Genomic DNA, 24,054 nt, shown 5'->3' with positions numbered 1-24,054 from the left:
GCACCATCCATCCCTCCGTGCCTGCCACTGGCCATCCTTTCCTGCCAAGCACCATGCCCCTGCAGACAGCTGTAATCCCTCTGCAGTCACACAAACAGCTCTCCCTCAGGGGAAACCCAGAGATGAGATGTCTCCCCTCTGTTTCTGGCGAGCCGGAGCAATACCAAGAAGCAGGCTCGAAGGGCAGTGGACTCGGAGCGAGCAGAGCCCGGTCCGAGCTCTGGCCAAGGGCTGAGCCCGCTGCTGGGAGCGGCGGTGGAGCATCTTGCACTGCCCCCCCGTGGCCATTGCGGGCGGTGCAAGTGGCCCCAAAACGGCTGGGAGCCTCGGGGTGCCAAGTCCTGCAGCCCAGCAAAGCCCAAGAGACTGTCAGAGGGGTCCTCAGAGAGGCATTCACCCCGTGCCAGGCCATTGCAGGCTGCCATGGTGACAGTCACACACTCGGTGACCTCAATCCTGCCCCACTTTCCCCAAACATCCCACTCCTGTGCCCAGTCTATGACCTGTGCAACATTTGATGGGGCCATACCACAGGCAGAGTCCCTGGGGTCTTGAGCGGGGCACAGCCTAAGCCCACACCTGGGAATAGCCCATGCAAAAGAGGAAACAAGGCAGTGCTGCTGTTTGGGCATCCGTATTTATTATATGTCTGGGGCAAGCCCAGGGCTGCCACTTGCCTGGACTGCTCCAGTTGAAGGCCAATGACCCATCCTCCTTAAATATTGGTTATAAAACAAATTTTTTTCCTTTTTCATTTTATTAAAAATCTCATCTCTCTCTCCATTCTTTTTTTGCCTTTTGTATTTGAGTATAAAAGTGGGGGCGGGTGCTCCGCCTTGCCTGCCGCTACCTCCGCAGGCTGCGCTGTGCCTGCCGCAGCAGAGTGTCAAAGTCCAGGGAGTCAAACTTGCTCTTGACAGGAGCTGGGTCAAAATCCTCACGGTTTGAATCTGGAAGAGATGGGGAGAGGCTGTCTTGAGCTCATGGAAACAATGGCACAGTTCTGGCCATTCCCACAGCAAATTTCTTATCTTGTTTCACCTGCCAGCCTCTAGACCCAGAATTGGGCCGGCCTCCAACACAGTGCTGGAGAGACAGGGAGCCCCCATTCAATCCTTCAGGGCAGGACAGTTCCTGGATGCAGCTCTGCTGCCAACTCTGACTGACCCCAAGGATGGGGACTCCTATGCCTCTGGAAAGAAGAGAAGGACCCAGGGAGGCCAACCCCCAACTTGGAGGTTGTGCAACTCACCCAAGTCAGCATAGTTCCTCCTGCAGAACTGCCTGCGGCCACCAAAGCACAGGTCGAAGGGCTGCTCGTCTGGGCGCCGCAGCTTGTGCCCACTCTCAATGGCAGCAAAGGCTTCCTCAGCATACCGGTAGGTGACAAAGCCATAGTTATCCCTGACATTGGAGGAGACCAGCAGCAACAGTTATGTTTGTCCCCCCTTGGTCTGCAACATCCCCTTGAGTAATGGGAAAAGGGCCAAGAGGAGTCATCCCTCAGAAGGGACTGACCCATCTCCCCATAGCTCTTACCCCTCGGAGCGGAAATGCAGGGTACACTCCTCAATGTCCCCAAAGACAGAGAAGCGGTGCCGCAGCTCTGACCGTGTCATCCTGCTGGGGATCTTGCCGATAAACACAACTCGCCGCTCCTCCTGCGGACAGGGGTGCCCCATCCATGAGCAGGACCTCTCACCCTCTCACACAGAACACCCTCCCTGCATGGCCTCCCACCACACTGTGCCTTGGCCAGGGCCTCCCAGCAATGCTGCTGGCAACCCCCCTACAGAAACCCCCCTCTGTTTCTGAAGTGACAGGGGGGCTGTGAACCCCCAAATTTCCAGTCCCAGATTCCCAGCCCTCCATCACTCACTATTGCACGTTCCTTCTGGAGGATCCTCTGCCTTTGGTAGTGGTCCTGTGCATCATAGCTGTATCTGTCAGGGCAGAAACCAGACACATGAGCTATGGAATCATGGGGATGTCAGAAGAGTGATTCCAAACACAAGGGAGATCTTGAAGGAGTGGGTCCATCCTTCCTCCACAGAAGGCTGGGAGATGGGTTGGGGAGAGTTCACACCTCTGCAGGATGGCCATGCTCACCTTCTCCACCTGCTACTCCTCCCACGGGGCGAAGGGGAGCGGGACTGGCTGCGGGATGTGGACCTGGATGAGTAGGAGGATGTTGACGATGAGGATGAGGACCTGTCCCGGGACCTGCCACATGACCCACAGCTGGAGCGAGAGGAACTGTGGGAACTGTGGGAACATCTTGAGCGGTACCTGGGGGAAGAAGAGATACAGCTGAACCCTCCCTTTGTCCAGCATCATAAGGCTCCAAAGCAGGAAAAGATATCCATTGTCCCCACGGTATTCAGCATCCCACTCAGACGGGACCCATCCCCAGCATGGGGAAGCCTCTGCCCAAGACTGCCAGAGCAGTAACACTACAGAAATGTTGCTCCATTTGGTTCCCAATGCCACAGAGAAAAGGGAGCAGGCTCACAGGAGGCACAGCTTCCAAGAAATAGTCATGGGGAACTGTGAAGCACAGGGCTGTGCCTGGGAGGGCTCAGAAAGGGCTGGGATTCCTGTGCTGAGCCCCACACTATGCACAGGACAACACTACATCCACCTCGTGCTCAACAGCCATGTGGACAGAGACTGCAAGAGCTTCTCCAGCAGGGCCAGGGAAACCTTAAGGACAGCAGGACCAAAACACAGCTGGGATTAAGCTCTGCTCTGTCCAGCCAGGAGCACAGTCACTCTCCAGACATGCTGGCCATAGGTGGTCCCTGCCATGGGCAAACCCTGGCAGGGCATGCTGCCTGGCTTGGCCACATATTCCTATGCCACATTCTCCTGGAAGACAGCAAATCAGGGTGGCACAGTACATGGGGACATTTTCCAGCACAAGGCCAGCTGATTTGCTGGAAAGCCAAGCCAGATGTGTTGCTTCACAATCCCCAAGCTGCACATCCATGGAACATGGCACTTTTATATCCACTCTTTCCAGCTCCAGCCTCTGCATTTACTGGCTATCAATGAAGAGGTCTTGGTTGGACAGGCCCCTCATGCCCAGGGACATCTCCAGAACTGGCTGAACACCAAGAGAACGACAGAAAGAGAAACCCTTCACTACCTCCAGTGCCTCCCAGCCCAGCTGGGACAAGCTACACATCATTCAGATGCACAAGGACTCCAAAAGAAATGCATCCCACAGAATCCAAGCTGTCCCACTTTCCTACACAGCCACCTGCATAAAGAGAACAGGGAGCCCCTGAGGCAGCCAAGCCAGACAGGTTTTTCCCTGCTTGCCTCCAGCAGCTCCTTGGGGAGCTCCACTGTGGCTCCTCTCACTTCTAATACCAAGGGCTGCAACAGCCCCACAGCACAAATATGAACACCTGCTGTAATACTCCAGAAAAAGCATCCAAAAGCAAAGATGCAGCCAAGGACTTGTAACATGGTTTGGGTGTTCCAGAAGTAGGGAAGTCTGGCTCAGTGGTGGCTTTGCAGGCATATGGGCCCAGATGTGGGCTTCAGCCAGAACTGGATGGGCAGCATGTTGCTGCAGCTCCCCCACCCTCTGTGAGCCAAACATCTCTTCAGAAGGGTCACAAGGACAAAAGCATCAAATCCAGCCATCTAAGTAGGACCATAAAGATGTGTCTGGGCTCTTGCAAAAGACCAGCCACTGGACAACTGCCTGTTTTAGGTTGCAGGGAAAGATGTAACCAGAAATACTACAGGTATTCTATCATCACCTGTTGAAACCAGGTGGAGCAGTGTTCTTTATCTCCTCCATGACCCATACTCCATCCAGGGAAATATCTCCAGTTAATGGGCCATTGACTCGCTGCATAAAATTACATCATCCCATTGTGAGATGCTCCACCCAGGGGGAGGAGCCAAGCATTCCTACCTAAAGAAAAATCTGATATTTGGAAACCCAGGGGAGCCTTTTCCCACAGGATTCCCAGAGGAAGACCAGGCCCATCTACACCACCACTGGACCTTCAGAGGAAAACTACACCCTTCTACAGGACCGCTGCTTCAACAGAACCACACCTGTCACTCCAGGAGGATGGCAGCCACCATTTAATGAGGTTGTATTCTGACTCTGTCAGTGTTTTTTTGTATTACTGCATTTTTATTTTAATTTTCCTAGTTAAGAACTGTTATTCCTATTCCCATATCTTTGCCTGAGAGCCCCTTAATTTCAAAATTAAAATAATTTGGAGGGAGGGGGTTTACATTTCAAGAGAGGCTCCTGCCCTCCTTATCAGACACCTGTCTTTTCAAACCAAGACACTCCTCAAGAGCAAGCAACAATCTGCTGCTTACCTTCGCCACCGCTTGGGAGGTGGGGAGAGCGACCGTGACCGGGACCGGGAGGACGAGGATGAAGATGAAGATGAGGACTCGCTAGCTCCATCCGAACTGGAGCTGAAAGAACGGCTGGCACGGCTCCGGCCAGCCCTCCAGCTGTCGGTAGAGGGGCTGGGTGAGTCCTGGGGTCTCCGGTAGCAGCGCAGGGACCTCTTGGCAGCAGCATGGCTGGGCTGGGCACTGGGAGTCCGCACCTCCTGCTCCCGGCAGGGGGATGCAGCTGGAGACAGGAGCACTGAGGTGGGGGGACTGCTGCACCCAGTGGTGGCCTTGTTGGGGATGGTAGTCCGATAATCCAGGGGAGCTGGGCAGGCCATCCCCAGGGGCTCCGGGCTGTGCCCCATGGCGGTGTCGGGGGCTGGTGGGGTGGGCTCAGGTTGGTCCAGCGTCCGTTTGGTTAAGGAGGAGATGGGTTTGATAGTGATGTCCCAGTGGTGTTTGACATTCCAGCGGGAGCCACCTTCGGCAGGGGGCTGCGTGCCAGGGCTATTGCTGCTCTCGGGCTGCGGTGCACCCAGGATGCAGTAGTCGTGGTCTCCCGAGCAGACATGGCTGGGGGCTGTGCTGGCAGGGGCTGGCACCATGCTCTTCACCTGGATCTTGTTTGGGAGCAGTGGCTTGGCTTTCATCAGCTTGGTTGACTTCTGGGGCCCTTCCTGGGGCATGGACCCAGGTGACTTGGTCTTGGCCAGCAGTGAGACAGCAGGCAAAGGCTTCCAGAGCTGGTGAGGAGGTGTCGCTGGGGGCGTGAGGCCTGGGAGAGCACCAGAACACTTACAAGAGCAGCCCTTTGCTGCAACCCACCAGCTGGGGCTCTCTCATATCCCAGCCCCCCTCACTCCCCACGATGTCCCCGCAGACACACAACAGCCCTGCCACGACATGGCACACTACCCTCCCTTGTCCCAAGTATTCTTTACCTGCCACATTGGCCAGCTCAGAGGCCTGCAGCCCATCTGGGGGCTTCCTGTCCTGCTGGGTTGGTGCTTCCTGCTGGGTCTCAGGTCTGAGAATGGGAAAAGAGCTTTGTCAAACACAGCAAGCAAAACCCAGCCCCACTCCCCAAGCCTGGGGCACCCACTCAATCTGCCCCACTGGCCAGCTCACGAGGACATAGGATCCAAGAGAGCTGCAAGGATAAAACTTGCACAGCCTTGTCATGCCCATCATTGCTTGTCCCAGTTTTTCCCTAAGTGCCTGCTCTGTCCCAGTCCAACAACAAGCTCAGCCCCTCCTGGGCCAATGGACACAGCGCCACCACACTTCAAATCCTGCCAGGACTGAAAGCTGCCCTGTGCCCTTGCTCTGCTGGGCTCCATGCTGGGCACCAGCTGCCAAGGTTTTGATACTCACCCAGAGCTCCCTGTCAGCTGCCTTTCCTCAGGGGGCTGTACAGGAGTTTCCTCCTTCTTGGCTGAAAAGAGAACAGGTAGGTGAGAGTGGCAACAAGTAGGGCTGAAGGACAGGGTCAACAAAGCACCCCAGGAACAGCTTGGAAGAGCACAACTCCTGAAACTCAGCTCCCTCAAGATAGGAGCTGCACATCCTTTTTCCTTCACAGACTCTTCACCACCCCTTTGGTTGCCATGGGGACCCCCAGATATTTCCACAGGCCAAGGAGATGGAGGCAGAGAGAGCTGCAGGACAAAACACCCGGGCAGGGTAACACAAGCCCACAGGCAGCAGCATCACAGCCCTCCCACTACCACCCTGACACAGGGAGCATGGACAGCCCAGGAAGGCCAGCATGGCACGGAGGGAGCCCTGCAGGGGATGGCATGCCAGATCCGCACCTTCAGACTTCTCAAACTGCTCCAGCAGGCTGGACAGGTCGGTGGCTTCAATCCCTGAGCCAGGGAGAAAGCACAGCAAGTCAGATCAGCTAGAATTCCCCCAGCACCACAGTGATGCACCCCAACCCCATTCTCCCCCTGCATCAGCCTCCCTGGATGGTGGGACAAGCACTGGGGAGGAAAAGCAGTAACAGAGCCTGCAGCAGCTCTGTGTCTCCCAGATGGACAGGAGCAGCCAGCTCTGCAGTCCCAGAAGGAAGTAGTTTCAGGACAACCAGCCCAGACCATCCATTGCATGCAACATCCCAGCAGAGTACTGGGAAGAGACTGCAAGCCTGTGGGCAAGGCTTTGCCACCCTCACCCCCAGAAGTGCCAGGAACCGGTCCTGCTACCCAGGCTGCCGGCAGCACTGCAGCCTTGCTGGCTGCTGACACTCAACCCAGCGTCCTGCAGCCCTCCCACTCACCGATCTCACTGATGAAGGCTTGCACAATGTCCTTGCTGCTGTCTCTGGGCTGGGCTGAGCTGAGGAGTGGCTGGTGCCTCCATGGCCGCACAGTGGGTGCCTTGGTGGGAAGGCTGCTCTCTCGACCTGCTTTCCGTGGTGGTGCCACAGCCTGGGAGGTGGATTTTTGGCCAGGCACCTCCTGCCCGGCAGCTGCCTTGGGCTCCAACGGGGCTTTCTCTGCTGCCTCCTTCCCTGGCTCTACAGCCTTCTCTGTGACATGGGTGCCAGGGGACTCCCCAACAGGGGCAGGAGACACCTCTGATGGGCAGCAGATGGCAGCTGGGGGGGCCTTTGGGAGCTGGTTGGGAGTTGCAGCTTGGGACTCCTCTGGAGGCTGGGTGGGGACAGCCTGGGGGACTGGCACTGCAGGAGGGACCCTGTTGGGCTGGGCAGTGGCAGTGGCAGCTGAGGGGGCTGGGGCTGGGGCCATAGGGGCCTTGGGGAGGGAGCTCTCTCCTGCCAGCCTTGCCTGCCTCCTGGGATCTGACACCCTGCCAGCTGCTGGCCTGGCCGGGCCACCTGCAAGCCCCATCTCGCTGCTCGGGGCAGCAGGTGACTGGGCAGGGAAGGCTGGTGGCTCTGGGCAGCTGAGCATAGGGGCAGCAGGAGACTGCCCATGCAGAGGGGCTGTGCCAGGGTGGCTGCCAGCTGGGAAGGCAGTGGTGGCCTGTACGGCTGCTCCAGGGTCCCTGTACGCAAGGGAAGGCACCGGAGGTGGCACGGGGATTCCAGGCCAGTAGGATGGTGGTGCCCACCCAACTGGGGCATAGGGGCCACCTGGGCCAAATGGAGGCGGGGGTGGCAAAGGTGGAGGGGGCCAGGCCATGGCTGGAGGCGGGAGGCCAGGCACCACGTGAAAAGCACTGGAGGAGCTGGCACTGGGTGGTGGGGGCAAACCATGGCAGCCCATGGGCTGCGGGCTGAAGCAGGGCCAGGAAGGCACTGGTGGGTAAAGGGCATAAGCACCGGCAGAGGCTGGCGGCATCCCAGTGGGAGCCACCCCAGCAGCTGGGGGCACGTTTGGTGCGACAAAAGGCATTGGTGCTGATGGCGGTGGTGGAGCTGTGGCAGGTGCTGGGGCTGAAGTCAGAGCAGTGGGAGCTTTGCTGGCAGGAGAAGGGACAGCAGCAGGGCTGGTGGGTTTGTCTGGTCCCTTCTGAGCAATGTCTGCCTCGGTGGCGGAGCGCATGGGTGACACCAGGCAGGGGATCTCCGCCAGCTCTGTCGGAGGCTCGGGGACACTGGGCCACTTGCTGGCCACTTGCTTCTTGCCTTCCTGGCTGCCACCCGCGCTGGGCTGACGGTGCAGCATGCGGATGCGGTACTCACGCAGGCTCAGGGCCTTGGGTTTGGCTTCCTTAGGCTCACTTGGCTCTGCTGCTGGCTCTGCTGCTGGCACCCTCTGGGCAGGCTCCAGCCCAACACCTTGCTCTGGGAGCTGAGAGGCAGCCTCCGAGACCCCACTGCTCTGTCCGGCAGATGGCTGCACATCTCCCTGGCCCTCAGCCTGGTCTGTCGGGCTGGGACATGCAGCTGCTGGCTGCCCCTCCACGCTTGGCGCAGTCTTCTCCAGGGACATCAGAGTCTTGTTCTTCTCCAGGGCCACATTCATGGTTTCTGGTGCCGGCTCCTTCTGCAGCTCCTGCTTCACCTTCTTGGGCAGCAAGGCCCCTGCTGTGCTCTGAGGCCTGCCTCGGGGCCGAGGTGCCCGCTCAGCATGCAGCTCCATCTGCCCCTCCTTCCGGGCTCGCTCCAGCTGCTGTGCCAGGAAGTCTGAGACCTGAACAGAGGGACACTCTGCCCGCTGCCTGCTGACGGCTGGCTGGGCATGGGGCTGTCCAGAGCCAGCGGAACGGAGCCGGTGGGCTACACAGTCCCTGCCAGGCCTGGCCTGCTTGCTTTGGTCCTCCTCTGCTTTCTTTTTCCGACTCTTCCTTGCTCTCTCACGGCCCCGCCCCTTCTCAGAGCATTCACGTTTTCCACCTGCTGGGGCTTCTGTGCTGTGGCAGGAGCTCTTGTTGGGACCTGAGGCACCAGGTGCTGCTGTCTCCAGTGGGGAGGTGGCCTCTGGGGTAGTGGGTGAAGGCTTCTTCCCGGGCAGTTTTTCCTCCTTCTCCTCTTCCAACCTATTTTCCTGGGTTGGAGCTCCTGGCAGCTTCCCACGATCTTCTGGGATTGACTCACCGGTAGTCTCCTCTACTCCCAGGAGTTGGGGCTCCAGGTCAGGGGAGTTGGGAGTCAAGGGCTGCAGAACCACAGGGATCTCCACACTCTCTCCCTCTCCAGGCACAATTTCCAGCAAGACAGGACTGCTCAGAAGCTCCTTGGCGACAGGCTCCGTGTCAGGGTCCAGGCACACAGTGAAGGTGGGCAGGCAGTAGGGGTGCATGGACTTCACCAGCTCACTCAGGGATACGTCACCTGTGTTGATGATACAGGGGTCTTCATGCTCCTCCAGCACTGCCCCTGCCTCGCTCACACAGAAATTCACAGCTTCCATGCTTCTGTCTAGCTCCAGGCTCAAGGCAGCCTCTTCCTCTTCTTCCTCCCCATCACTGCGCTGTGGCAGGGGCTGCTCTCGGGCTCGGTGCCAGCTCACCTTCCTCTCCACTCTCGGGGTACTGCAGACTTGCTTCTTTGGCAGCACTGGGTCCTCGAGGCCATGAGTAGCACGGTCCCAGGCCACATCTGTGTCAGTCTGGGAAGGGGGATCACAGCAAACATCAGTTCCTGAGTTTTTAGCAGCAGTCCCCCAGGAGAGCCAACTGGGTCTGCTGCAATTCTACAGCAAAGCCGCATGGCTGACAAAAAGCTGGGACACATCTGACCTGCCCAGTAAAACACAACAGAGCTGGAAATCTGATGCTCCTATGGGAGCATCCCCAGTCCCTGGCACCCACCACATGAGGCAGACCCTGCTCCCACTGCCACTGGTACCTTGCAAAAGCATCGTCTCAGGGAAAGGATGCCTGTGCCAGGAGGGAAGGCCGGGGCTGGGGGCTGCAGCAGAGGCAGTTATCCCAGCACCACCCCAATAGTGCTGCTTCAGCTTGCCCTGCTCAGCTGCTCACCTTCCCAACCACAGAGACACTGCTGCTGCTGCTTAGAGGCCTGAGAGCCTTAGGCTGCTCCAGGGTAGGGCTCTCACACTCCAGCAATGGGCGGGATAAGGTGAGAAACTTCTGAAACTGGAAAGATGGACAGAAGATTAGACAGTGGCAGGTCTATGCTGCTGGAGAGGACAGGCCACCCCCAGCCCCACAATGCTTACACACTTCACCCCACAAAGCCCAAGAGCAAACAGCCCTGTTTCATCCACACTGCACACAGCTCCCACTGGGGACATGCTGCTCCCCAAAGCCTCTGGCACAACTCCAGCTCTTTATAAAGACTCAAGGGGGACGCATGGCCCCCCAGAGCACTTCTCTCACATTGGAACTGTCATGACAGTACATCTCAGGGTACTGGGGACCAGGGTCCTACTACTTCAGGACACCGTCATGCTAGGACCTAGCAGAGCCCTGCCAGAGCATCTTCCCATGAGCTCTGGGGTCAGGCTGCATCTGCCCCTGACTTACCGAGGTATTCTCCCGCTCACGAGGTGAGGTCAGCAGCTCTGCATCCATGATGGTGTCAAAGGGGGACAAGGTCTCATCATCTGTGCTGTCCAGGATCTCTGTGATGGCAGTCAGCAGGGACAGCTCGTTCTGTGCATCCAGGCAGGCCTTGCTCTGCTGCAAGGGTAGGGATGGTCTCAGAGGGCGATGGGACACAGCCCTAAGACCTGGACACTGAGGACACTGCCATCACCCCCACCCATGCCAAATCCCACATCTGTGTGTGAGCTCCCACCTCACTCAGAGAAAGATCCTCAATGATGGAGATCACAGAGGAGTCAAGATAGTTCTGCATTGTGCCCAGGATCTCTTCAGCCTCTAAGATGGTCTCTGCATCCAACGATGTTAAGTTCAGGTCATCGTCCTCAAGGGAAAAGCACTGTTGAGGAGCATGGGGAGCCAGGTAAACACTTTGCACAGCCCCACTACCAGCACTGATTTCCTCACAGAACACACGGGCTCTGAACAGCCTGTGCTGCAAACAGTGGCTGGGGACCCCCAGCACCCTGAACACGCAGGGGAAGCAGGTGGGATGCAGCTGCAGGTCAGAAGGTGGCACAGGGGACCTTCCTCCTTGCTTTCAGGAGAGTCCACTGCACAAAGGCCTGTGCTGCTTTCAGCCCAAGACCCTTCCAATTACCCAGGATGCCTCCACACTGAAAATTTCTGCCTGATTCACTCTGCAGCTGCATGACTGGGAAAGATGAATGGATAAAACACCAGGCTCTACCCAACACCACACATGGTCCTGCAGGACAGGGAGAGGACAGGCCAGCTCCAGCCACCTCATGGACTGTCACGTGCTCCTCCAATTCCGGCTGTTGGTGCTTCAGATAAGCCCAAAACCATTACGAAACTCATAACAAAAGTGCAGGAGTCAGCAAGAGGGGTGCAGCCAGCTGCCACTGCTGGAGCCCTACCCCAATACCTCTGCTGCAGGCTACAAGAGGACATGGTCTGTGCTTGCAATCCAGGACCAAACCAGCTTTGTTACTCTTCCTCCTCCAAATTCCAAACCTCACATCCTTTCCAGTCCCCCAGCCACCTCCAGGGATGCTTGGGTAACTTCAAAAAAGTATTTGCACTGCACTCCAGGGTGTCACACAGCCATGCTGCAGGACAGCCAGGAAAAGCCAGATGCTGGGCAAGGGAAGGGGCTGCAGTCCCCAGTTGAGCAGAGCCACAGGACACACAGAGCAGAGCAGCGGCGCAGGCCACCGGCACGAGACAGGATGCGAATTCCTGTTTGTAGATGGGCTTAGGCTGAGAGATAATGGAGGCTGGGAAGATAAGGGCACCAAGGACAGAGCCCTGGGAGAGTACACCTCCCTCCCAAAGCTAGCCAGGAGCAGGCTGCGACCCATCTTCCTGCCCTTGGAGCAGCACCAGCACTGTGAGAATACAGCCGAACCTTGGGGGATGCACATATGATGCAGTTCACCTCTGTTTCATGTAGGTACCAGAGCCTGCGTGAGCCTGTGCCCATGCAGAACAAATTGTACCTTGTCCCTAGAGAGAATCTGCTAATACTTTGAAATCCTCTTCTAGCAAGCAGTAAACTGCACCAGAGAGACAGCAAGCATTTCACGAAATAGATGTTTCTAAAATACAACAGCACCAAAGCCACGTGCCCAAACCCCTGGTCCCTGGGGCTCTTCAGAGACTTCCTCTGATAAGACTAAGCAGCAGCTCCTGGCCACAGCACAGCCAGGAGTCCTGTGCAACCCCAGAACACAGGCACCCCAATACCAGGCTGGGAATCAAAGCCAGGACATCCACAGCAATGCCCTGAAGCTACCTATCCCAAATTCCCCCAGTCTGTGACATGACACCCTAAGGACCAGGAGTCTGCAGTGGTTTGGGGCTCAGCAGACAGGCTGCCAGCCCAGACCAGCCTGTTCCAGGGCGCTCTGCCTGGAAGTGGAGCCCACCAGTGACACCAGCCCATCATGCAGTTCAGGCTATGGAGCAGTTTTAGAGCAGTTTTCCTGCTCAGCATCCCCAGTCCCCTCCCTCGCCGGTGCTGGCTGCTGGTCAGAGCGCAGCGCAGAGCCTGCTGGCAGTCCTCTAGGCGCAGCCTGGCTGCGATTCCCGACCAATCCTCACGCAGATACTGGGAGGACATCCAGGCTCACACGCCCAGCCCCGAGTGCAACCCTGAGTCAGCGGTGACCGGCAGGCAGAGGTACCCGGGCCACTGAAGGAGCCAGCAGGATGGAGCATCAGCAACCCAGGGACGCGGGGACCATCTGACCCCTGCCTGTAGATGGCAAAGGGATCCGAAGGACACCCCGGGGCTGCACAGCCCTGCTCATCTGGCCACAGGGCGGCTCTCCCCAAAGAAAACATGTAATAAAAGGTTTCCAGCTGTGATCAGCGCTGGACATTAGGAGGGAGGGAAGTAAAACCCTCCCACTCAAATGGCCTCTTCCTGTGGCTCCTGCCCGCAGCCCGGGAGGGAGGGCGGGCAATCTCCCATGCCTTCCTCGACTCCCTTGACTCAGCGCCTTGCAACAAGGAGTCTCACAGCCGTGAGTCACCGGCCTGGGCTGTGTTCCCCCAGGATTCCCTTTGATCCACCTGGGGACGGGCACCTCCTGCAGCCGTCATCACTCGAGCATCGCTTGTGCGTCGGGGCGGGGGTACGAACCAGCCCAGCCTGCTCCAGCGTCCCTGCCCGCGCTCCTCCCTGCCAGAGACCCCTGTCACTCCTAGCCCGGAGGGAAGGGGGGAACCCGCCGTGCGTTCCTTCACAGCTCCCTGTGCTTGCTTTAAGCAACGCTGCAGGGAAAGAGGGTCACGGGAATGTTCAAGGACAGGCTTCGGCTCTGGCCACGCTGTGCCCAAGCAACCAGCACTGCCGGGGAGAAGGGAGGATGCCCACAGCCCCAGAGTGGGTACCGGGACTGGAGCTGACTGCTTGCAATAGACACAGTCTAAGCGAGGCCACCAGCTCCTCCGGCACCCACCCGGCGCAGGGTACACTGCGCTCGCTGCTCTGCTCCCCGGAAGGGACAACGGAGGCCCCCGCAGGCCGCTGCTGACACGTGTGCCCGGCGTGCTGCGGCTACGCCCCGAGCACAGGGCGGCCATGGTCCCCGGCTGGCTGCCAAGGCTGCTCCTACAGCGCCAGAGCTGCCGGCAAGGGCGCGGGGTAAGCCCGGGAAGCCGGGGGGCTCCGCCCGGCCAGCGCGGCACAGCCAGAGGATGCTCCCTGGATTCCCCCGCTGCTTTCAGAAAGCATCAGGCGGGAACACACCTATCTTCCCCCATACGCAGCCCACTCTGCTCGCGTCGGGGAGGGGCGAGGCGGGCTTGGCGTCCTCCAGCTCAGGGTCGGGATGGGGGTGTCTCCCCCGCAGCCCCTCAGGACCCTGACGGAGGCAGAAGCCTAGGGCCTTCCCCAAAAAAATCCCGACAAACGCACAACGCAGGTGCCCCCGCGTCCGTTCCCGGGGTGCTGCATCCCCGCGCTCCCCACCCAGACAGCAGGGCACCCGCGCCCAGCCCGGCCCCGGCAGGCGCCCACCGGGGCCGGTGACAGCGGCAGCGCCGCGCCCCACACCTGCCCCGGCGCGGAAACCTCTTACTAAGAATAAAGCCCCGCTTCCCGTGGATAAGCTCTCGGTACGGCTGGGGGAACCTCCTCCGGCCCGGGCCACGTTCTGCAAACAGAGCTCCTGCCACCGAAACCGGCGGGTGTCCCAAACCGCGCCAACCCCAGCTCCCCGCGGCCGCAGGTGGCAGAGAGCGGCGCCGGGATGGAAGGACCGCGGGGGAATGACGCGAGCGGCATCCCCCTGTTCCCCACTACCCAAGGCCGGGGTGTCATCTCCCGCAGGGGACACCAAGCCACCCGTCTCGCCGGGTACCGTGGCCGTGCTGCGGCCCCTCTAACCCCGTAATCTCCCCGCGCCGACGCCCCACGCCGGCGGGAGAGCTGCGGGCACCCCATTCCCCCACCCAAAGAAAGGGCGCCCCACTCCGGGACCAGCGGAGGCGCCGCCGGCCCGTACTGCGACCCCTGCCCGCCGCCGGTGCGGCGGGCCCGCTCCGGCACACGTGGTGCAGCGGCCGCGGGAGCCGCGCCCGGCCTCCACGTGTCACGGCACGGCCCGCCGCGCCCCGCCGCCCCTTACCTGCAGGGGGCTGCCGGCGCGGAAAGGCGGCTCGCGCAGGGCTCCGCCGCTCGCCAGGCCCCGCGGAGCGGCCGCGGCGGCAGCGCCACCGGCCCCGGCCCCGTTGGCGGCGGGCACCGCTCCGCCCCGCCGCGCCGCCATCTTGGCGCCTCTGCTCCCAGCGCGGCCACTGCCGAGAGCGCCACGTGACCGCCGCCCGCCCCGCACTACAGCTCCCGGCGACCCCCGCGCCGCCCCGCCCGCGCGCGGCACGCCGGGAGCGCACCCTTTCTCCGCTGGCCGCGCGCCGAGAGGCGGGCAGCAGCCTTAGGGGGCGCCCGGCCCCGGCAGCGCGGGCGGCCATCTTGAGGGCGGGCAGACCCCCGGGCTTCTCCGCCATCCTTGCGGCGGGCGAGGGCGAGGAGGGTCGGCCCGGCCCCGCGACGCGCGGTGGGAGGGGCGGCGCGGGCGGGACTGGCGGGAAGCGCCCCCTGGGGGCGGGGCAGGCGCGCATTTTCCCGCGGCGCCACGGGCCCGCCCCGGCCCCGCCGGCGCCGGCGCACACGTGTGCGCGGCCGACCCGCGTGTCCCCGCGCTTTCCGGAAAGCAGGGGCAGAGCTGCTGTGGGCTCGCCGTCTCCTGGCTGTGAGCAGCGTTCCCTCTGCCTGAGGTGCCTGTGCCATGGTGCTCCATTGAGCCCGACCTCGTGTGGGGCTGGTGGAGGTGATACGCACGTGTGGTGGGCACAGGGTGGATGAAAGAAACTATCGGGTATGAAAGGAGGGATGGGCACCGTGAGCTGCCGTGCAGCCTCCTGGCATGGCAACGGGGCAGGGTACCCAAGTCACTGCTTGTGTTTAGCCTTGCGCTGTTCTCCAAAGCTAGCACACAGAAGATCACCTGGGAAATGTGAGGGAGCCAAACTGGGCTCACTGGACACAGTTGCTATCCAGCCTGGCTCCCCAAGAAGACAAGGGATGCTGGTGTGCACAGGTGCTTGGCCTGGCCCTGCTTTGTGCCCTCTGTTCAGGAAGCCCAAAGTCCCTTTGGGGACTCTTTGTCACTTCCTATGGCTCTTCTGGCTTCCAGACGGACAGTAGGATCATCTCATGGAGTTCAGGGATGTGCTTACAGCAGCACAGGTGCAGTGTGGACATGTCACTGGAGCCCTGAAGTGCACGATTTACCTGGTGGGGAGCAATTGCCCTTTCCTCTACATCAGTCCCTGGAGCACAGGCCTGCCCTGGCCAGATTCCCTTGGGGATCCACAGGATAGAGCTGCTTTTCTCAGCCCTGTGTGCCTGCTCATTGGACTGAACTATGTCTGACACATGGAGCCTCATCCTGCTCTCCTTCCTTCCATCCCTGCCGCAAGGGACTTTAAATGTGATCACTCGTCACTTCCTGCCTCGCAGGGGTTGCTCCTCCCTAGCCACAAACAGGCTCTCTGTCCAGGGGAGCTGCTCCCCTCCACCTCCTCATCCAAGGAGCCCATAGTACTTCTCACCAACACTTGTATCTGGCCAAAATGCTGTCTGAGCAGCAGGTGGCTGTGTCCTTCTCCAGGGCTATGGATCCATGTCTGAGAGCTGCAGAGCATACCGCTGTGGTGTGGGGGATTTCACTGGATGTAACTGGCTCCTCAGGCCAGCACCTGCTTCTGGCACTGCAGAAGAAGCTGGGGAGGCTGGGCAAGTGTTCCAGGTTCTCTGCAGCTCAGGTGTGGTCAAGGAACAAGTCACTTTTCAAATGTCAACGTTTCTGTCCACTGGCCTGAGGAGAAGCTGCTGGCACCCAGAGAGCTGCTGACAGGGATGTGGAGCAACGTTCCCCTTGGAGCCCTGCAGCTTTCCTTATCCTGCTCCACACCCTCGTTTCCTGTCATGTCCTCTCCCCTGGGCACATCCAGGGCATGCAGTGACCTGCCTAATCCCTCTGTCCCTGCGTGTGGCAGGACCCTGCAGCACAACAAGGCTGATCTGACAGAGCAAGCCTGGCCTGGTGTGCATGCTGTAAAGTGGAACCATATTCCTTGCACATAGGGTCCCCGGAGTGTCACCATAGGGAGTCCCACCTGCAGTTATCTCCCTCCCCCAGTACAATCCCCAGCAGGGATGCACTCCTGGCACAGGGCAACACCAGGCATTCCTGCTGGTTTACAAGAAAAACAAACAACAAGCCAGAAAGGAATATGCGCATTCTACATCCCTGGCTCCCCTCCTTTCCCTCTCTGTGTTGTGACCACTCCCTGGCCAGGCACAGCCAGATGCTGCTCAGGGCCATCCAGTTTCAGCCTGTGCAGCACCCAGGGTGGCAGCTTGCTCAGGGCTAATAGGCACAGTGTGAAAAGGAGAGCCCAAAAACCATGTGATGCTTAAAGGACACTCCACTCAGTAAAGAGGAGTGTGTGTCCCAACCAGGCAAGAGCAGATGGCCGAAGTTGGCCCCTTCAGAGAGAAGAGAGGGCTTTGGCTCCCTTGGGCAGTTTGCTCAGCCCAGGACACTGCTCCCATCGTGGGGCTGGAGCTGCATCTTGGCAGGGCAGTAGAGGGACAGTGCTTGCCTTTGCAGACTGGGCTCTGGCCCTACAGCTGGTGTGCAGGAGCAGAGCTGCGTGGGGCTGGGCCAGGATCCCTGGTGAGGTCCTCTTGGTGGGTGTCCCCCAGAGAGACCCTGTCCGTATGGCACTCTGCTCCTTCTGCCCTGGCATCTCTCTGGCCCCCAGCCTCACCCGGGATGCTGTCACATCTCTCCAGCATAGGGTGCAGCACAGACCAGAGCAGCGCCCAGCCTCCTGTCCAGCAGCCTCTGCCATCCCCTGCTGCACAAGGCACAGCAGTCGCAGGTCACTCTCTCTCTGACTATGCAAAGCGCTGCTGCGAACCCCCTTCCTTCCTGCCCTCCGGCCCTCTCTGCCCCCTTCCCTCCCACCTACAACCTCCACAGCGCCGTGTCTTTCCCGTGCCCCGGGGCTGGGAGACTGGCAAGGTCCCAAAAAGCACAAGCCTTCAGCAGGCTCCTCCATGCGGAACAGCCGCGGCGTCCTCTGCTCGTCCCCACGGCCTCCCGGGTGGAAACCTCAACGAGCTGCCCGGAGACACTCGGGGCGCTCATCGGCCACCCCGGGCGAGGGTCCCTGAGCACTCGTCCCTCCACTTGAGTCCCCCTCAGGGCCTGGGAAGAGCAGCGCCGGCCGACGGGGGGGACGGAAGCCTCAGCCCTGCGCTGCCCCCGGGAGCCCCGCAGCCCTGAGAACCCTCACCCACACACGGGGCTCAGGGGAGAGCGCTACCCCCGCTCCGACGGCCGCAAACCCCAGGGGGCAGCGCCGAGAGCCTCAGCAGAGCAGAGGGGGGAGCCTTTACCCTTCCCTTCATGTCCTCCCTCACGGACCCCCCCGGTCACACACCGGGATCCCCCCGCCCCTCACGGCGAAGGGGGGAACGGAGGGGGGGGGGCGCGTGCGTGCGAGCGCGGCAGCGGCGGCAGCGACGAGTCGGGGGGGGCGCGCACGCACGCAACACGCACGCGCTCGCGGCGGGGGGGAAACGGGACGCCCCGCGCACGCGCAGAGGCGCCCCCACCCGCCCGCCGCCGGCGCAGCCGCCCCCGCCCCCGCTCCCGCTCCACCGCCGCGGCCCCCGCCCCGACCGCCCCCGCCGCCGCTGCTCCTGCTGCCGCTGCCGCCGCTGCTCCGCCGATTCGCGGCGCGCCCGCCCGCCCGCCTCTGGCCGCGGCGCTACCCGCCGCCCGCCGCGCCGGAGCCCGCGGCGCGCCGCCCATGCGAGACCCCCGCGGCCCGAGCAGCGCGCAGCGACCCCCGGCCGGGCCAGGCATGTGAAGATGTCAGTGGGCTGTGCATGCCCTGGTGAGTGCGCAGCGGCGGGGCGGGGGCTGCCCCTCGGGCTGGGGTCCCCGCGGCATCGGGCTGGGTGGGGAGCTGGGGGCCACCTACGGGGTGGGGGCCCCAGTGGTGTCGGGGTCTGGCTGTGGGCTGGGGTCCCATGGTGTTGGTGTTGGGGTCCGGCTGCGGGGCTGGGTCCCCTAAGAATGGGCGCTGGGGTCCGGCGGTGGGGCTGGGGTCCCCACTGCATTGATGTTGCTGTCCTGCTTTGGGGCTGAGATCTACAGCTACGGGACTGAGGTCTCCATGGCATTGGTGTTGGGGGCTCCGTGGCATTGGTGGTGAAGTCCAGCTATGGGAATGGGTTCTCCATGGTATTGGTCCATGGGACTGCATGGCATTGGTGCTGGGATCTGGCTATGGGGCTGAGGTCTTCACGGTGTTGGTGCTGAGGTCTCCATGGCATTGGTGCTGGCATCTGCCACTAGTGCTGGGGTCTCTGTGGTATTGGTGCTGGGGTTTGGTTATGGGGCTGGGTCCCCGGGGCATGGCTGCTGGGAGCTGACTACCAACACAGGGGGCTTTTCAGTGTTGGTGCTGAGGTTTGGCCATGGTGCTGATGCTGGGGATAAGCTATGGGTGTCAGCAAGGTGTGGGGACTGGAGTCCTAGTCACTATGGTGTGGGTGTTGGGTTCAGCCATGGGGTTGAGGTCCCCATGGTATGGGCTGTTGGAATCCAGCTGAAGGGCTGGAGTCCCTAGAGCATGGACGCTTGGGTCTGACTGTGGGATTGGAACCCATGGCATCAGTGCTGGGATGTGGTTGTGAGGCTAGGACTCCATGGCATGGGTGCTGGGGTTCCTCTGGCATGGATCCTGAGATCTGTTGGACTAAGAGATCTGGGACCCAAGAGCACATGGATGCTGGTACCAGCCTGGAACTGGGACCCCACAGGCAGAGTGCTGCAGGGGCATTGGGCAGGCATGCAGGTGGCACTGTGAAGAGTGACCCCAAAGTACCCCTGTGGCCAAAGCAATAGGTCTGTGGGGTGCCACAGCTCCCCGTGTAGGTGTGAGGCACAGTGTCCCTGCAGAGACTTTGCAATGATGCTGGTGGACATGGATGCTGTATGGCCCCCCACCATGGCCATTGTGGGGTGTCTGCTGGAGAGCTTGTTCCTAATTCTGGAGCCTGCGGGCTGGCAAGGCTGCAGGACTACATAGGAGGTGTGATGAGTTGGTGAGGTCTCAGCATCTAGGAGGGTGCTGCCGCAGGGATACTCATCTGCACGCCTGGGCTTGGGGGCAGGTTTGGGGCAGCTGGCCCGGCTGCATCGCCTGCTGCTGTGAGCAGAACGTTGCTGTGCCAGGAACAAGGCAGGGCAGGGGTCCCGGAGGGCTGCTGGAACCTTGTCCGGCACCAGGTCCCCGTGGCGCTGGCCAGCAGACAGGGAGCCAAGTTTGGGGGGCCCTGGGGAGAAGGTTGTGCCATTTCCCTGGGCATCTGGCACATGGGGTCCCTGTGCGGGAACAGCAGGGACGCCCCTCAGCCCAGTTCCCGTGGCAGCATCCCTGTGGTCCCGAGAGAGCCTCCTGCTAGGCCAGAACCCCATGCTGGGGGGCTGCTGGAGGCAGTGGGGCGCTGTGACAGCACACGGTCCCCGTGCCTCCCCCGGCGCCGCCTCTGCCGAGGGGTCTGCAGCTGGATGAGCGGGGTGGGGAAGGGGTGCCCCTGCGCGGCGGCCCCCCGCCCCTGCGCTGCCTGCGCCTCGCCGCCGTGTTTCTATGAAGCCAGGCGGCCCCTTCCCCCATCCTCCTCCTCCTCCTCCTCCTCCATCTCCCACTGGAAGCTGCCAGAGCGCTGCTTCCTCAAGCAGAAAGTCACGTGAACCTCCCTGCGAGCCAGGCCGAGCAGCCACAGCACCCGCCCCGCAGGCACCCCGCACCGGGGGCACGGCACCCCTCCGACACCCGCAGCCGCGGCGGGGCAAAGGCCGTGTGACGGCCAACGGGGGGTCCCTTCATATTCCCCGGGAGCTGGCCCCACGCCACTGGGAATGTCATCGGCATGTTGGTGGGTGCAAAGAGGGGGGTCCTCCCTCGATCGGGAGCCGTGGGGTCACCCCTCACCTGAGAGTATCCTTCTGGACGGCTTCATGTGTTGTGTCCCCCCCACGCCGCCTCTGCCCGCTGCCCCAGGGCAGGGAGGACACGAGGCTGCTGTGCAGTGTTGCCGTGCAATGTACATGTGCCCCCCGCGTCTTCCCCCGCTGGGGCTGGGTGGCACATCGAGAGCCTGCGCCCCCCTCCCCCTTCCCCTCCCCGGACTGTTTATCGGAATATAGAAAAAACAAGCTCTGCCGCTGGCCTCCCGCCAGCCAGAAACATTTAATGAGCCTCTCTGCCCAGGCTGCTCTTCAGGGCTGCATTAACTTGGAGGAGTTTCCTGCTTGGGAGCTGCTGCCGGGGGGGGGGTTTGGCTGCCCCCCTTCCAAGTTGTGCCCTCCCAGAGGGATAATGTACTCCTTACCATCCCTGGGGGTGCATCCTGCCCCGCTGCAGCTCTTCTTGCATCCCTCCAGAGATGTTTCCCTGCTCCTTTCTTCCCCTCTGCAAGAGCTTTGGAGCAGGGAGGCTGCTCAGCTGGGAAGCTGCTGCACTCTTGTCCCCGAGGATAGTGGGGAGCTGCTGGGGCCAGTGGAGGCCTGAGGGGGCTTTGCCCCCCACCTCAGATATGGAGAGGTGAGCAGCAAGAGCGCAATGGGCTCAGAGAGGAGGTGGCAGCGGCTGGGGCAGCAGCTGGCTGGTGCTGGTGCCGGTGGTGCTGTGCCCAGGGCTGCTTGGAGCAGGGCCGGCAGACAGGTCTTGGCATCCAGACCCCAGCGGGGCCCTGACCCCTGGGGGCACCTCTCACTCTCCCAGCATGCTCTGCACTTTCTTCCTTAATTATTTTTGTTATTATCATTGTTTTTCCCCCTGTAGTGATGGTGTCAGTGCAGGGGGGGAGGAGGGAAGCAAAGCAGAGTGGAGCTGTTCTCCCTCCCTGCGGGGCTGGCTCCAGCTTCATGGCAGGGAAGCAACTTTCCCAAGGTCAGCCCCTTCCCTGGGATACCTTGTAGAGAACTAGCCTGTGCACCCCTCTGGCTGGAGGGAGAGCTTCCCAGGGCACATGCTTTGGGTCCCGGGATGGACACGTCCAGCCAGGGCACGGCCCATTGCCGTATCCCTCCCTTCTGCCGAGCTGGCGCCGTGCATCCCCCACTGTCACGAGGCCGAGCTGTGCCACATGCCTTCTGCGACAGATGCGCTGGGAAAGGGATGGCAGCGAGCGGGCTGAGTGCCGCGGCGGGGGGGCCAGGCAGCCCTGACCTCTGTGGGCTCTGGCTCCCAAACACCCCCGGGGGTGCCTGGCACCTTGGGGTGCCCCTGGGCCTGTTGGGGAGGAGGGGAGCAGTAGGGGTCCTGAGGCCTCATTGTGCATATTGGTGTGCTCTAGTCCAGGCTTTCTTCACGTTACCAGTGATGTTTGGATGGAACGCGTTACTTGCCCTGTCCCCCTCAGCAGCACAGTGCCTGACATTGATACAGTGTGTGCTGCGTTGCCTGCCCGCTTATGGCATGCTGTGGCAAAGTCGTGATGGGTTTGTGGCTGTCTGGTGCTCAGTGAGGGGATTCCTCAGGGGTCCTGTTGTTGGTGTGAGGCACCATCACAACGCTCCTTGGGGCCAGTGTGAGCTCACCCAGGATATGCCTGGAGAATCCTGCATGGGTTAGTGCCACACCGATGCCAGCGGGTTCAGCACTGTGTATTTGCACTGGGCCCCAAGTTTATTCCAGGAATGTTGTTACCTGCTCAGCACAAACTGCTGTGAAAGCTGCTCCCAGGGGAGTGAGGGGATGCCCCTGGGGGATGGGACCTCCAGGGCAGGGAGGTACCCTTGTGGCCAGGAATGCACTGGCCAGGTGGCTGTGTGCCCCCAGGCAGGGCAGGAGCTCAAGTGTCCCCTGCCCATCCCATTCGGGTCAGATCACTCGATTTCATGCCACCCTCTCCTCCCCCAGTCTGCTCTGGGATTCTCTCGCCATATCCATGTTGCTAGAGCACGAAAGGCATGGGTCTGCATGGTGTGCCAGGAGCATGCTGGGACACTTGGGAGCATGGTGCCCATGCACAACAACTGTTGGTGTGTCCTGGTGCACCAGCTGCACTGTCAGCGAGAGCCCCCAGCTCTGTGCAGGGTGACACTGGGCCCTGGGGCTGCTGTTGTGCACGGTGTGGGTGCACCCCTGGGGCCGGGGAGCAGTGGGTGTGGGGACAGCTCCCCGGGTGGTGGGGTGCAGGCAGGATGGGGCTGGGTGACCGTTATCAGCTGCCCGCAGGCTGCGGCTGTGGTTTCCTGCCGGTGCCGGGGGGAGGGTGCTGGGGAGCAGGCAGGGCTGCCAGGGGGCTCCTGTGCCCCACCTGGAGCGGCGGGGATAGTGGCAGTAGTCTGCCCCTCTCCCAGGATCACTGCTGGGCACGGTTGGGGTGGCTGCAGCAGGGGTGATGCTTGGCAGGTTTTTGGGAGGTTCACTGCTGTGTGCTCATTGGGGTGTGGGAAAGTGGGCTGTGCACCATTGTTGGATGTCCCTTTTGAGCAGGAGTGCTGGTGGGGCTCAGGAGTCTCTAAAGCTGTCAGATCAGCCTCCCAGTGCAGCTCACCCCCTTCTCTCCTGGGCAGGTCAGGGATGGGGATGAACGTTAAACCCGAGGCGTAATCTCCACTGTGGCAGGCGCTGGCCCCTGTCCAGCCCTGACCCGCCCTGCCCGCAGGGTGACCGATAACACCCTGCCCGCACCCCTCTGCTGCCACTTCCTTTGGGGGGCCCTGTGGCATGTAGCTCCAGCCCCCCTTCTGCAGGGTGTCTCTCTGCCTCGGCTTTGTAGAACCCACAGTCAGGTAGGAGAGCTTACCCTGCACCAAGGTGACGGTACCTGTGCCCCAGGATGGACCCCTGGTTGAGAGGGTGGCACGAAAGGGGTGGGAGGGCCCCTGCTCTCTGCCAGGAGCAGCAGCCTCAGGCCCTCTACTACACACCAAGGGACAGGCATTGTGTATGCAGCCAGGTTTCTGCAGTACAGCTCGGGTGGCTGTACATAGTGATTGCAGCTCAAGCCAAGCTGGGACATTGGTGGTGTTGGCTGGACTATTCTACACCAGCCAGTTGCACCAAATTCTGCTCTGCTATGTGCATTCTCCTCCAACCAGGGTCTTGTGCAGCCTGGGGGTCTGCCCTCCAGAGCAGAGGTTGCCCCTGCTTGCTCTGAGTAGCTGCAGGGTGGTGGGTGCCAGCTTTTGCCTACACCAACTCCTGCCTCCCTACTAGGAGCCCATGGCAGCTCATGGCATTGCAGGCACGCAACTCTGCTGGGCATGGGGCAGGTCCAGGCACCCCGACCTGCCTGCTTCAACTGGCCCAGGGCGGGCCCGGGGTGAGCCCGGGGCAGCTGCGGGCAGGGGCAGGCAGGAGCACGGCAGCGGGAGCTCTCTCCCTGCCGGGGATGGCAACGCAGAGCTGCTGAAGGAGCTGATGTGGTGCAGCATTGCATGGAGTTGGGAATGGGGGTGCTGCATGGGTACAGGGAGTGCCAGGCTGCCAAAAGTCCTTGCAGAGGGGCATTTCCCTGCTGAGGCTGGGGAGATGTCCTTATGCTCCTCCCAGCTTGGTGCCCCTGCCAAATCCTTTGGGCAGCCACGGCATGCCATCGTCGCTGCCAGCGCGTGCGCAGCAGGA

At 61.3% G+C, this 24,054-nt stretch overlaps 2 protein-coding genes across 8 annotated transcripts in view; one reads left to right on the top strand and one right to left on the bottom strand.

Moving 5' to 3' along the window:
- Nucleotides 1-625: 625 nt before the first annotated feature.
- On the bottom strand, nt 626-20,440 carry PPRC1 (PPARG related coactivator 1). 3 transcript variants are annotated; one of them, XM_054636931.2, is made up of 14 exons: nt 20,410-20,440; nt 10,553-10,696; nt 10,279-10,434; nt 9,772-9,888; nt 6,659-9,398; nt 6,192-6,245; nt 5,752-5,812; nt 5,319-5,404; nt 4,354-5,152; nt 2,110-2,289; nt 1,880-1,943; nt 1,540-1,661; nt 1,253-1,404; nt 626-950 (listed from the first exon to the last, which is right to left on the bottom strand). In XM_054636931.2, exons 2-14 carry the CDS (start codon nt 10,610-10,612, stop codon nt 847-849), a joined length of 4,695 nt encoding a protein of 1,564 aa, XP_054492906.2. In that variant the 5' UTR covers nt 10,613-10,696; nt 20,410-20,440; the 3' UTR covers nt 626-846. The 3 variants fall into 3 exon arrangements, with proteins under 3 accessions (XP_054492906.2, XP_077039085.1, XP_077039086.1); XM_077182970.1 differs by lacking the exon at nt 20,410-20,440 and adding an exon at nt 14,457-14,642; XM_077182971.1 differs by lacking the exon at nt 20,410-20,440 and adding an exon at nt 14,457-14,642 and having other exon boundaries at nt 10,279-10,431.
- The window catches only part of LDB1 (LIM domain binding 1), a 25,849-nt gene continuing 19,833 nt past the window's right edge, over nt 18,039-24,054 (top strand). The window contains exon 1 of one of the 5 annotated variants that reach the window (XM_054636942.2): nt 18,039-18,303. In XM_054636942.2, coding sequence (XP_054492917.1) covers nt 18,279-18,303 — 25 coding nt within the window. In that variant the 5' untranslated portion in view covers nt 18,039-18,278. Of the gene's footprint in view, nt 18,304-20,330; nt 20,354-23,196; nt 23,220-24,054 lie in introns of those variants that run through there. The other 4 variants (XM_054636939.2, XM_077182978.1, XM_077182977.1 and 1 more) reach the window with 4 other exon arrangements.

Source organism: Agelaius phoeniceus, chromosome 9 (genome assembly GCF_051311805.1).
Source record: "Agelaius phoeniceus isolate bAgePho1 chromosome 9, bAgePho1.hap1, whole genome shotgun sequence".
NCBI classification, from domain to species: domain Eukaryota; kingdom Metazoa; phylum Chordata; class Aves; order Passeriformes; family Icteridae; genus Agelaius; species Agelaius phoeniceus.
Note: the sequence above shows the minus strand (reverse complement) of the source record. Positions and strands in the feature narration are given on the sequence as shown.